Source organism: Protomyctophum parallelum (genome assembly GCF_964188405.1).
Source record: "Protomyctophum parallelum genome assembly, chromosome: 18".
Classification (NCBI taxonomy): domain Eukaryota; kingdom Metazoa; phylum Chordata; class Actinopteri; order Myctophiformes; family Myctophidae; genus Protomyctophum; species Protomyctophum parallelum.
In genome coordinates, this window is record NC_139716.1 from 40,548,217 (window position 1) to 40,562,757 (window position 14,541).

General features: G+C 44.2%; 1 protein-coding gene across 2 annotated transcripts in view; it reads left to right on the forward strand.

The window, feature by feature from the left end:
- The window catches only part of rbpjb (recombination signal binding protein for immunoglobulin kappa J region b), a 77,253-nt gene extending 63,033 nt beyond the window's left edge, over positions 1–14,220 (forward strand). Inside the window, exons 6-12 of one of the 2 annotated variants that reach the window (XM_083788698.1) lie at positions 2,986–3,075; positions 5,161–5,298; positions 6,275–6,387; positions 7,690–7,830; positions 8,948–9,103; positions 9,582–9,685; positions 13,678–14,220. In XM_083788698.1, coding sequence (XP_083644824.1) covers positions 2,986–3,075; positions 5,161–5,298; positions 6,275–6,387; positions 7,690–7,830; positions 8,948–9,103; positions 9,582–9,685; positions 13,678–14,035 — 1,100 coding nt within the window. In that variant the 3' untranslated portion in view covers positions 14,036–14,220. The remainder of the gene's footprint in view (positions 1–2,985; positions 3,076–5,160; positions 5,299–6,274; positions 6,388–7,689; positions 7,831–8,947; positions 9,104–9,581; positions 9,686–13,677) is intronic. The other variant, XM_083788699.1, reaches the window with a different exon arrangement.
- The last annotated feature ends 321 nt before the right edge of the window (positions 14,221–14,541 follow it).

The following is a 14,541-nucleotide window of genomic DNA, read 5'->3' on the forward strand; positions in this document are numbered from 1 at the left end:
ATATTAAAAAAAAAAAATCCTTGTTATATTGATCAATAGGAACTTAAAAGAAAACTACTGTACGGTCCATCGATCCAAGCCGGAACACAATTGACTGATCATTAAAATACCGTGCTCTGAAAATGCACACCTCATCATACCTGGTGGACTAGTCAGATTTTCAAGTGGGACCTGATCCAAAAAAATGGTTGGGAGCTGCTGATGTTAATCATTCACAGCTTCAAAATTCACATGAAATGCATATACTGTATGTATGGTGCCATGATAACAGCCGCTCTTCTAAATGTCTTAAGACACAAATAATGAATTGTTTACTTCAGAAGCATTTGATGAAATCACTATTTCTGTGTGTCATCTTGATTGTTTAATAAGATTTCTTGGTATACACATGTTAGGCACCTCAGGCCCACATGTTCTCTAGTCACCAACACCAACGGCATCCTCAAGAAAGCACCGTTTTCAGAGGCATCTCAAGAGTTTTTGTAAAAAAAATAGAGCTGGGACTCGATTAAAAAAATAATCTAATTAATCAGAGGCTTTGCGATTAATTAATCTAGATTAATCGCATTTTAATCGCATATCAATATTCAACCCGAGAACAGCGAGAAACCTTTTTTTTAATGTTTTTTGGTATCCCAGTGAATCAATGAATAGTGACTACAGGATACCACTAATTTTCAACATTTTACTGTCATTAATATACCCGTTGGGGAAATAATAATACAAAGTCACCCCATTCTGTGTTGCCTAGAACTGGAGGTCTGAAAAAAAATTAGTAACAGTAACAAGTACATCTCAGTGACATCACAAAGCTACTTACTTCATATTGTTACTGTTTTTTGTCAGACCTCCAGTTCTAGGCAACAAAAAAAGGGGTGACTTTTTATTATTTCCAGTTTTCAGTACTATAGAAAAGCGCCCAGTGAGAAACGTTCCGCGGTGAAAAAAAAGGTGCGATTCATTTATCTGTAGTTAATCGCGATTAATTTTTCTGTAGTTAATTAATCTAAATTAATCGCAATTAGTCCCGGCCCTAAAAAAAATCAAAGCTCTTATGAACATTAATCGCTGTACCATTGAGTGCTCACCTGAGAAGCACTCAGCTGGGTAAAGCTGAAGTGAATTTTCACTTATTGTTATTATTAATTAATTAATTAATTAAGAAGAAGTCATTTGTCCCTGCTGTTTTGGGCCCTTTAAATCAGTGGTTCCCAAAGTGGGGTCCGGGGCCCCCAAGTTGTCCTTGAGGGAGTTCCAGGGGGTCCCCAGCTAAATGATAGTTTGGAACCAAATGGACCTTTATGGTTCTGTAACTCAGAGTTTAATTAACATCGATTTTACACAGTGGCGTGCACAGACATTTAGAGGGGCAGGTGCTCAAGTGAAAAAGATTTATAGATTTTGGGGCATAAATATTAGAAGCTTTTTTATCAAGAATTGATCAATGTCACCATGGTCGACATACTGTACAGTGTACAGTGTACTTTTAACCCATTCTGACCGGGCACCCATTTTGGTGTCAGCATCATGTTATGCTTTAGCTATTTAAAAATAGCAGATCTACAAGCTCATATCGCGCCACCGAGTGGCGCGATACGAGCTTGTAGGTCTGCTATTTTTGAAAAATCGAAGAGCGACTGACATTTTTAGAATCTGATCTCAGGTCAGAATGGGTTCATCAGACCAGTGTGTGTCCGGCGGAAACCTCGTATGAATCTGATCTCAGGTCAGAATGGGTTAAGGGCACATTGCTGTCCAGAGGGCAAAGGGCAGGTGCTCTAGCACCGCCTAGTGTCTATCTGTGCACGCCACTGATTTTACAATATAAATTGGGGGTCCCAGAGATAGAAATGCCATTCAATGGCTGGTCCGTAGCCTAATGCATGTCAAACTGGGCGTCCTTGAAATCAGCCCTTCACTAAATCCCACCCCAAAAAAGCCACTGTCCAATGCCAATCCAAATAGTTTAGCCCATTCTGACCTGAGATCAGATTCATACGAGGTTTCCGCCGGACAAACACTGGGTCTGATGAACCCATTCTGACCTGAGATCAGATTCTAAAAATGTCAGTCGCTCTTCGATTTTTCAAAAATAGCAGACCTACAAGCTCGTATCGCGCCACTCGGTGGCGCGATATGAGCTTGTAGATCTGCTATTTTTAAATAGCTAAAGCATAACATGATGCTGACACCAAAACGGGTGCCCTGTCAGAATGGGTTAGCAACGGTTGCTATGCAGGTCAAGCTTTCTTCGCTGCTAACGTGCCTATTGGACAAGGATGGGTTTGGGAGGGACTTAGTGAAGGGCTAATTAAGCGGGATGAGAATCACTGCTAGAGCCGTAAAAAGCCTTCTCTTTATGGGGGTCCCTGGCATGTCTCTTCAGATGGAGGGTCTGTGGGCTAAAAGGTTTGGGAACCACTGCTTTAAATGACACTATAGCGCCCGGTTGGTGTAGTGGTAAAAGTACCTGCCCGCCTCCACCACGGGGGGTTGTGGGTTCGAAGCTTAGAGTATATATTTATAGAGAAGGCACCCAGAGGAAACCCTGAGGCGAAATGGACATAGTGGCCGGATTTGGTATTGCAGCTCGAGCCAGCGCTGCTCCGTTGACTATCATTGCGCACGTTCATGTGATTGGGGCCATGACACGTGAACGAATGTTTCATACGTGAACGCACACAAACGGCACAATGATAGTCAACGGCAGCGCGTTCATGTGTTTGGGGCCAATCCACCCCAGAATGCACTCTACCAGGAAGGAGGAGTGAATCCGCCTCATGCGCTTTTGAGCAACTCAATGCAAGTGGATGGAAGGAGAACTCGGGTGTCTTCTCTATATATATATATAACTCTATGGTTCGAAGCCGCCAATGGTGCATCCCCGTTTTCTGGAGCTTCTACACGAATATACAATTGGCCCGTGTTTTGGGGGAGGGAAGCCGTGCGGGAAGGTGATACTTGTCACTGCACGTATTCCTACAGGCTGGGGAGGCACCTGCCAGCAGGGAGCGTTGGGCGGGAGGAGTAGGACCAAGGCTCTACATCCTCCCGGTGGGGGCTCCTCACTGGCAGGTGAGTCAGTATAGGATGCAACAGCAGTGACTGACGACACACAAATGTGTGTGTGGGGAGGAATAATTGGCATAATGACTAAATTGGGGAACAAAAGGTGTGTGTGTGTGTGTGTGTGTGTGTGTGTGTGTGTGTGTGTGTGTGTGTGTGTGTGTGTGTGTGTGTGTGTGTGTGTGTGTGTGTGTGTGTGTGTGTGTGTGTGTGTGTGTGTGTGTGTGTGTGTGTGTGTGTGTGTGTGTGTGTGTGTGTGTGTGTGTGTGTGTGTGTGTGTGTGTGTGTGTGTGTGTGTGTGTGTTGATTGTAATTACTGCTGACCCTCTCTCTGCGATAATAAAGTTTACTTTGACCTTGCTTGGGCAACCTGACCGCAGTCTGCTACAAAGTACTCGCTATGTAAACTAAGCCAGCAGTTGAACAGTATTGTGTTGGCATATCGGACCCATAAGGTGCTAGCCTGTAATTGATTTTATTGATTTCTTTATTTTTGTAGAGTAGAATTTCTATATAGTTATTGCTATAGAGCAGGGGCCTTCAATATATTATATATATGTTTGGTCACATGTTTTGTTTCATATTAATTTGTTGGATTCATGTTAATATACAGTATCTTCAGACATTTAACCATTTATAAACTCAATAAATTAGATCTTTAGCTCTGTATTTGGTTTGCTATTTTTTCAAAAGGGGAAAATGGTCCCTTCAGAATAGGGATGCTATAGTGTTCATGTGATTAATATTTAAAAAAAGTATATATAAAAATCTATTATTCAAAGATGTGATGGCCCTCTTGTAGTAACTGACCCCCGTAATTCACACATTAATTTCTTCAAGGCTTGATTACTGTAATTCTCGTGCTGATCACATCACCCCGGTCTTGGCCTCGCTCCGCTTTTATAGTGCCCTGCCTCAACAACCTGGTTGATTATCCTCCATACATTTTGGAATTTGTACAGAAACCTGAATTCAGCTAATCGGCTCCATCTTCTGACCAAAAACCAGCCAAACATCCTGAGGTGACAGAGCATTTGCCGCAGCTGTCTTTTGTCTTTTACAGCTTTTGTCTTCTTTTTCAGTTTTTATGCTTTTTTTTTAAAGCACTTTGGTCGACCTTGGTCATTTTTAACCCATTCTGACCGGGCACCCATTTTGGTGTCAGCATCATGTTATGCTTTAGCTATTTAAAAATAGCAGATCTACAAGCTCATATCGCGCCACCGAGTGGCGCGATACGAGCTTGTAGGTCTGCTATTTTCTGAAAAATCGAAGAGCGACTGACATTTTTAGAATCTGATCTCAGGTCAGAATGGGTTTAATCAGACCAGTGTGTGTCCAGTGGAAACCTGGTATGAATCTGATCTCAGGTCAGAATGGGTTAAATATGCTAGCTGTATAAATACAGTTGAGTTGAGTCTCTCCAGCACAAACAGAATATACATTTTACATCGGTGGGACACGAAAGGGGATCAAACGAGGTTGGAACACTATCAAAGTGAAGCCCCTGATTGGATGAATTTGGCAACGCGCTTGAAAAATAAATGTGTGTTTACTAAAGCGCTGGTGGGGCGCTGAGATCCCTGTTGCCAAACAAACTCTCTATAGCAGCTGTTCCCAAGCATTTCAGGTCGAGACCCAAAAGAGAGATTAGACGTTTGCCCGGGTCCCGACCCACGGTTTGGGAAACGGTGCTTTTTAATCCAAAACATTTAGTATATATCACACCACCTTTAACTGAGGATTTCACCCCTGACTGTAGTTTTAGAAACGTGTTATGACAAATTCTGCCTCCAGAGGGCACTGTGGTCTACACTGCAGCCGGTACGCGCTGGTATGATTGTGTACACAGCACATGCAGAGTACATGGTGATCAATGTGGTAATATTTGCTTCCAGGCTGTTTTCACATCACTTATCACATTGTCAACACACTACAGTACCTCTGGATTGCAGGTCATTGTTGGGTTGTTGCATAACTTGCTTGTGTGTTGTGTGTGTGTGTGTGTGTGTGTGTGTGTGTGTGTGTGTGTGTGTGTGCGTGTGTGTGCGCACGCGTGTGTGTGTGTGTGTGTGCGCGCATGTGCTTCCACAGTGTGTATCGCGTCCGGAACAAAAGTGGCGCTCTTCAACCGGTTGCGTTCTCAAACGGTCAGCACGCGCTACCTCCATGTGGAAGGAGGCAACTTTCACGCCAGCTCCCAGCAATGGGGGGCCTTCTACATCCACCTGTGTAAGTCTGTGAGCCATGGAAACCCCCCGAAACAACAGCATCTCTGTGTAGCTACGAGCCCTGTGTGTACACGTTATACATGCTTTGTTGTTCATTTGCTCAATTCATTTAGGAAATTAAATAATAGAGGTTCAGTCTGGTAAGGATGCAGAGAGAGACTTATATTGCAGAAAAGAATGCACAAACATGTGAGATGAACAGCATGCATGTAAACACCTGCATGCTTTTGACACGGCTTATTAACCCATTCTGACCTGAGATCAGATTCATACGAGGTTTTCCACTGGACACACACTGGTCTGATTAACCCATTCTGACCTGAGATCAGATTCTAAAAATGTCAGTCGCTCTTCAATTTTTCTAAAATAGCAGACCTACAAGCTCGTATCGCGCCACTCGGTGGCGCGATATGAGCTTGTAGATCTGCTATTTTTAAATAGCTAAAGCATGACGTGATGCTGACACAAAAATGGGTGCCCGGTCAGAATGGGTTAAATTAATAATAAAGCTGTTGACGCAGTCTCAATTAACTGATATGTTTTATTGTATTTTAGAATAACCGAGGGTTTGTGGGTTACGTTAAGTGTGCGTTGCCAACGGGTCCTGAAAAATGTTTTATTTACTTTTCCAATTATCGGGCCTTAATATGGTAATAATTCTAAAAGATCGACGCACTGAAGCGATAGTTTGCAGTCGATCAGGTCACACAGACGGTGTAATCTCAGAGACGAGCGATCGCTTTCATTTTTTTATATTGATTTCATTAGTGGGACTAGTGTTATATTTCAGTCCAAAGTGTTTCAGTGACGGCTTGTAGCACTAACAGCTTGTCGTGCGTGTGCGTGTGCGTGTGTGTGTGTGTGTGTGTGTGTGTGTGTGTGTGTGTGTGTGTGTGTGTGTGTGCGTGTGTGCGTGTGTGCGTGTGTGCGTGTGTGCGTGTGTGCGTGTGTGTGCGTGTGTGTGCGTGTGTGTTCAGTGGATGATGAGGAGTCAGAAGGAGAAGAGTTCACTGTGAGAGACGGCTACATCCACTACGGCCAGACAGTCAAACTGGTCTGCTCCGTCACTGGCATGGCCCTGCCTAGACTGGTAAGCACACACACACACACACACACACTCTTAGTCATATGTCATTTAGTCTGTCTGTGGTCTTGTCAATCATCCACAAGGTTTTTGTTTTCTCAGACACACGTTCATTCACGTCAGGACCCTGACAAATTCTCTATTGGGGCCAGGCCAAGCCAAACCAAGACTAGTCACATCTGGCCCATAACATCACCTGATTTCAACCGACAGAAATTCTGCCCACTAAGACGGACATCCCTGGATTCATCAGAGAGAGTCCGATCGAGGGCAGATCAACTTAAGTCATATCATAATTAGTCAGATCTGGCCCGGAATAAGCATCATTATTTCAACTGGCGATGACGTAAAGATCATCCCCATATGGGCTCTGATCTGGCCTAGTCCTGAAAACCCTGAACGTCACCGGAGAACGTCATCATGACGTCATTTGGCTTGCTGGGATCAATTTCAAAAGTCCCACAGTTGGACACCTTTTACACTTTCCCTCCCAATGACGAGTTACGCGAGTTAAGTTTTCATTGTTTAATTCGAGTGGGGTAGGTGACGCGTACGGATGACGGTCACCGCAAAAGATTCAGTCGCACTGGCATGCAAAGGCTTCTGGGAAATTGAGGCCCAATGCATTCCAATGGTGTTGTTGTTCGTCACTTTGTATTATTTCTCAACACTACGACAAAGGATCACACAACATTGTAAAGCATATTTTCATGAAAAGGAACGGTGATGTCGGCGCGGTGGTTCTTCAAAGAGTAGTGAAATCTAGGCAGTCAACGGGGCATTGTGATTGATTAATTCCGCAGTCAAACTGTTAAAAGAATACATAAAATAAAGCTCCTTTGCTTTTTTTTTTTTGACTGACATATTTATTGACAATGAATACATACAGTATGTACAAATGACATTATAAAAAAATGTGTGCATGAATTAGTGTGCAGGGATGCGCATGGGAGAGTATCTGGGTGGGGGGGGATATATGTGGTTGTACGTATTTATCCCATTCTGAACGGGAACCCATTTTGGTGTCAGCATCATGTTATGCTTTAGCTATTTAAAAATAGCAGACCTACAAGCTCATATCGCGCCACCGAGTGGCGCGCTACGAGCTTGTAGGTCTGCTATTTTTTTAAAATCAAAGAATGACTGACATTTTTAGAATCTGATCTCAGGTCAGAATGGGTTAATCAGACCAGTGTGTGTCCAGTCAGTGGAAACCTCGTATGAATCTGATCTCGGGTCAGAATGGGTTATATTGCGCTCCGCCTCCTCACATCCACCGGTGATAGACGTGTTTCTCTCTCCCGTCAGATCATCCGTAAGGTGGACAAGCAGACGGCGCTGCTGGACGCTGACGACCCCGTGTCCCAGCTCCACAAGTGTGCCTTCTACCTGAAAGACACGGAGCGCATGTACCTGTGCCTTTCCCAAGAAAGGATCATCCAGTTTCAAGTGAGTGCTTCTCCTTTACTCACACACAAACAATAAAAAAAGGCTGCACGCACCAGGGTTGCGGGGTCAATGAGCTTGTAGATCTACTATGTAGATCTGCCATTTTTCAATATAATTTTTACAAATATAGAAGTAAATTGAGAAATACAAACAGAGTAACAAATACAAAAAACTAAAACACACAACAAAACACAAATTCCAAATCAAGACAACCAAAGAACATTCAAAACAAAACAAAATAAAATAAATCACACCCGTGTGAACTGAGTGGTGCAACTTCCCCCATTAGCAGGCAACTGCAGCACTCTGTCTCTGTTTCTGGCACAACAGCGCCCCTACTGGTACTCATTCTCGTTGCACCACTCAAAAACATATATATATAAAATAATACAAATAAAACGACTCCAATATAGTCAATATACAAAGCAGTTCATGGTCACAAACATCATCCAGACAAGACAGGTTGGCTAGTCAGGCGACAGCTATTCAGGTTCAATCGGGGGCACGAGTGTAAGGCGGTCAACATGAGTTTGAAAAGGCTGTATAACAGAATGCTTAACAGTTTGACTGCGGAAAACGATTTACCAGACTTTTAATCAACCCCCCTTCACTGCCGAGATTGTTGTATTACCTTTAGAGCATACGCTGAATTATTTGGGCTTTTAATCCGCGAAAATCGAGCGAAAAAAGCTTCCCCCGTTTGTTATGAACGGCCGGACCACCCGCCATCTTGGTACACCCGGAAGACGCAGCACAGGAGCCTCCTCCATGAGGCGTTGAATCCCATTCGTTTGCATTGGCCTCAATTTCCCAGAAGCCCTAGCAGCCCACAGCATGTGACGATTTCCGGTTTCATCATCCAAACAGATGCATCTATTCTCTTTCTCCGCGGCGAGGAAGGATTTTCTATTTATTTTTTACATTGCGGCGGATTAAACACATAAAACAAAAGGCGCGTATGTCCGATATGGCAGCGACATTAACCTGGAGTAATCCATTCAAAGCACGGAAACTGTTAATATCTTTCTGACTTAGCAAAATGACCATACTGATTGGATTAGCTCTGCCCTCAGTGAGTAACGTTGTTGTCTTGTCGTTCCCCTTCCCGATTGGCCAGGCCACTCCATGCCCAAAGGAACCAAACAAGGAGATGATCAACGACGGAGCCTCCTGGACAATCATCAGCACGGACAAGGCGGAGTACACATTCTACGAGGGCATGGGTCCCGTCCACGCGCCCGTCACCCCCGTGCCTGTGGTCGAGAGCTTACAGGTACAGTTGTGTCTTCTTGTTGCAGTGCTACAAAGTATGTGTGGTCCATCGTGCTTGATATGAACACATTTATCTTATGGCTAAAATATACTTGAACATGTGAAACGTTCTCGACAGACCTGCAGTTGTGCACAATGCATCTATTTAACAATCCACTGTCAAGCATTAAAGGACCACTTTTCAACCTATCTTTATATAATAGGACCTCACTGATAATCATGATAAAATGGCACAATTCTTTTCTACTCAGTCTGTGTCTCATAGGAGGGCTGTGGGCAGTTAAGAAACCCGTCCACCAGTGACATCATCGTTAGGCAGATCTGTTTTTAAATTTCATCATGATCATTAGAGAGGACCTATTATATGAAGATAGGTTGAAAAGTGGTGAAGTGGTCCTTGAAGTTCAGCCGAGCCCACTACTGTTCTGTAATGGAGGTCACGTGTGTGTGTGTGTGTGTGTGTGTGTGTGTGTGTGTAGCTTAACGGCGGCGGCGATGTGGCCATGCTGGAGCTGACGGGGCAGAACTTCACGCCAAACCTGCGGGTCTGGTTCGGTGACGTCGAGGCTGAGACCATGTACAGGTGAGGACTCCTTTTAGTTTGTTTCTTAACCAATTAACAAAAATATATGTAATTGGCTGCCGACTCCCATCTGAAAATATGTTGTTCCAGGGACACCCCCAGAAGCAAAGATTTGAGCTAAAAAAAAAACGTTCTCTCTGAAATAATATATATTTTCACGATTTTTCAAAAATAGCAGATCTACTGTGTGGAGTTTGCATGTTCTCCCCGTGTCCCCTAGGGTAGGTACCCTCACAAAAACATGCAGTAATCCTGGTCTCTAAGGCCCAGGCTACACGTACATGGATCTTTTGCAAAACGGATATTTTCGCCCTCCGTTTTAGAAAAAGTCCCTGGCCATACGACAGAGATATCTATGTCCACACACAAACGCAGAAACGCATTGAACACAGGATAAAATCACTGCAGTAGCAGGTTTCAATTGTAGGCTATATTATATTTCATTTTATATTTACACTTGAGGTGAGGTGCAATCATATTTTTTAATGAAGGAATAAGTACCGCATTTTAAAAGCTACCTAAATTGTGAGTGTAAGTATATGTTTCTTTCATTGTCTGTCAGCATGTCACACTATGTGCAAATCTCCAGATACCGAACTCTCGACTTTTCTCTCCATATAATTTAACCCATTCTGACCGGGCACCCATTTTGGTGTTAGCATCATGTTATGCTTTAGCTATTGAAAAATAGCAGATCTACAAGCTCATATCGCGCCACCGAGTGGCGCGATACGAGCTTGTAGGTCTGCTATTTTTGAAAAAATTCGAAGAACGACTGACATTTTTAGAATCTGATCTCAGGTCAGAATGGGTTCGTCAGACCAGTGTGTGTCCGGCGGAAACCTCGTATGAATCTGATCTCAGGTCAGAATGGGTTAAAAATGATAAACACTTTACCATTTACCTGGCGACTTGGCACAGAAATGAATAGCAGAGTCAGACCTATAGAAGTGTCCACAACCAGTTGTGAGCTTGTAGAGTGGCTATATTTTCGAGCTGTATAATAAATGTCACGTTATAATGTAGGCTAATACAAGTTCACTCGCGCACATCGTCAGCATGTAGGCACAGTGTCATGCAGTCAATGGGCTGCATGGCTTATCTCTCTATATCATTTGATAAAGGCATATTAAAAACATGACTTGTACACCCAATGAAAATATAAACTTCACGGAATATATACCACTTCGAATTATAACAATCGGTTGAAGATTATCTGAATATCGTAAAATATCTTTGCGCAACGGGCCATTGCCAGTGTTTTACCTATACTTGTGAGGACCTCTGCTTGGATTCATGGCGAGTGGGGCACCGACGATCTGCAAGCTCACAACGCGCTGCATGTGAGTTGTGGACGCAACACTTGGAGCTTGTAGATACACGGAATGACGATACACATTTCACAGAATATATATACCACTTTGAATTAAAAGTGCAACTTGTGCTTTTCACTCGGCACCAATGCAAATGAAATCACCAGTCCGCACTGGGTGATATAGGCTGATATATTTATTATTGGATGCAGCAGAGCAGAGCCTTTGCTCGCTGCAGTTGATGCAACATATGATAAGTTTTAAAGTTGTTAACAGTGATATATAAACATGAACAATGATGGATAGATATCTGTGTAGTTTCCATGCAGGCACAAGCTGCATTTCTCACGCTAATAAGCGGTGACATCGTCTCTCAAAAGCTCCGTTTCGCATTGACTACACAGCTCCACTGAAACGGATATTTTCGAAATTCTCCACTTATTTATCCGTTTCCAAAAACCTCAGTTTGAGTGGCCCGAAAACGCCGTTTGTGACGTGTGGCTGAAAGGCCCAAACGCACAAGGAAATGTGCGTTTTGCAAAAGATCCAGAGACATGTAGCCCAGGCCTGAAACTACCTCCCCCAGAGGAAGTGTAGCTCCCAGGATTACATTATATAATTGACACTGGGTGAAAAAATGGGTTACAAAATCGTGTGATAAAAATGTTAAAAGAAAGAAACAAAATAGCACATCTACAAGCTCATAGCGCAGTGACGCATAGATGTACAGCACGCCACTAAGTGACGCACTGTGAGCTTGTATGACCACTATTCTAACCCATTCTGACCTGAGATCAGATTCATACGAGGTTTCCGCCGGACACACACTGGTCTGATTAACCCATTCTGACCTGAGATCAGATTCTAAAAATGTCAGTCAGACCTACAAGCTCGTATCGCGCCACTCGGTGGCGCGATATGAGCTTGTAGAACTGCTATTTTTCAATAGCTAAAGCATAACATGATGCCAACACCAAAATGGGTGCCCGGTCAGAATGGGTTAAATCCTGAGACTTATGCTGCTATACTGTATAGCTAAAATCTGAAATGATGCATGATCTACACATGCACTGAGTGAGTCGCCTCACGTCTCTCCAACCATGTTCATCGGTAAACAGCGGTCATCTCCCAAAATAACTGTTTTCTGCCCAGAGCATTGCTACAATGTGTCATGGTATGACTCATGGTAACTGGATTGAGGCTACATGTCGAACAGACCAAGTCTAATTCAATAGTAGCCTGACACATGAAAACCGTTTTAATTGCCATTGAGCTGAGTTAACCACATGAACCCTAGCGTCGCTATTCTGGGGCAATGTGTTGTGAGCTTGTGGATCGACAAAGAGATTTACTCTAGAGGGATAGAAAACCAAGTGGACCAAGTAGACTCCTGGGGGGGACCCCAGTCAACTAATAATACAGGGCTTACAGGGTTAAGTGCTCATCTACAGATGTCCTTCCTTGTAAAACACTGATGGCTAGTAGTGAGCCTGTATTGAGGTCTTCTTTTTTTATTATGTACTGTACAAATGGGTGAGTTGTTCAGTGTTTATCAATTCAGCCCGAGCGGGATTAAGTCTGAGAGGTGGTCAAAGAGATGAAAGCTGCTCCTGGCCACTGTTTGCTAAACATGTGGAGAATACTATCCCATTCTGACCTGAGATCAGATTCATACGAGGCTTCCGCCGGACACACACTGGTCTGATGAACCCCTTCTGACCTGAGATCAGATTCTAAAAATGTCAGTCGCTCTTCGATTTTTCAAAAATAGCAGACCTACAAGCTCGTATCGCGCCACTCGGTGGCGCGATATGAGCTTGTAGATCTGCTTTTTTTAAATAGCTAAAGCATAACATGATGCTGACACCAAAATGGGTGCCCGGTCAGAATGGGCTAGTATGTCTAGTCACTCTAGTGGAACGCTGCGAGGTTTTCAAAAACCACATAAGAAAAGCTGTCACTGAAATGTTTTGATATAGATGTCACCTATGTAGCTTTGTCTACTAACATAACGTGCATGTGCTGTGCCTGTGCCCACACGGACTGAACGAGTTTTACCAGAATTGTCAGTGTTAACCTCAGTCCAGTGCAATCAGCATAGAGCTATTAATCTGTCTATATAAAGTAATTCTGTACATATGTATGTCTGCCTTCCGTCTCTGTCTGTCTTGAACTAAAGCTAAACGGTGCATTCTGCAAAAAAAGGCAGACATTTAGCAAAATATGACCACAAATGTCTTCAAGCTTACAATGCATCGCGTTGTGAGCTTGTAGATCGGCTATTTTCCATAATTTTGCGGTCAGCGGTGGGGTTTAAGTGGTTAAATGTGAATTACACAAATTACACAAATCGCAGCAGCCCTTAACCCATTAAGGACTGGAACGCATTTTTGTCACCTGTAACATTTTTTAATCGTGAAAATGTGTGCAAATCTTTGAATATGTATTCTTTCGCGTTTCACGTTTTTAACTAAATTCTTTGCTTATGGGGAACAACATATTTTCAGATGGTGGTCGCTGGGCCACATGCATATCATTCTGGCGGTTCCTTTACATGTAACAGTTTGAGACATAGAAACATAGGGTTTTTAAAACATTTTGTAGAATCTGGTCTCGGTCCCAATAAATGGCTTTAACGGTTCTCACATGGCCTCGTTCTGCCGCACATTCCCCTCCCAGGTGTGCGGAGAGCATGCTGTGCGTGGTGCCCGACATCTCGGCGTTCCGCGAGGGCTGGCGCTGGGTGCGGCAGCCGGTCCAGGTGCCGGTCACGCTGGTGCGCAACGACGGCATCATCTACTCCACCACGCTGACGTTCACCTACACGCCGGAGCCGGGCCCCCGGCCGCACTGCAACGCGGCCGGCGCCATCCTGCGCGCCGGGAACAGCAGCCTGCTCGGCGGCGCCGCCAACAGCCAGGAGGGCGGCGGCGGCGGCGGCGGCGGCGGCTACGGCCCCAACAGCACCTCCTCCTCTTCCAACGCCGGCGGAGTCACGTCATCGTCCTCCACCGCTGTGTCTGCTGTGGTGTCCTAACGCATATAAAAGGAGGCAAAAGCAAAACATGTGACAACAATATGCCTTGAGAGTGAAACAGTACCATGTGGTTAAAAAGAAGAAAAAAAAAGAAAGGAAAAAAAAAAAAACTTTTGGGGGGGGGGGGGGGAAAGGAAAAGAAATAACCCACACTCTCTCTCTCTCTCTCTCTCTAAAGTGCTGCATATTCATTTTGGAACTCAAAGAAGCTGAAGCGAAATCTTTCAGACGGACGGGATTGGGGATTTGGGAAAGTGGGGGGGAGGGGAGGGAGGGAGGGCGGGAGGGGTGGGGGCCCGTCGTCGTCTGAAGGATGAACACGTTGTCAGCCAAACGGAAATAAGAGAAAAAGTCCTCCTCGTCGCCCGCCTGTGGTTTCCAAAGGGACATGCCTGTTGGGTTCTGGAGAGATGTGGAATGAGAAGTTCCACTGATTCAACCAGCAACCTTTTCCTGGCTGTGAGAAAGGAAACCACAACAACAACAATACATCCACCGTGTACAAA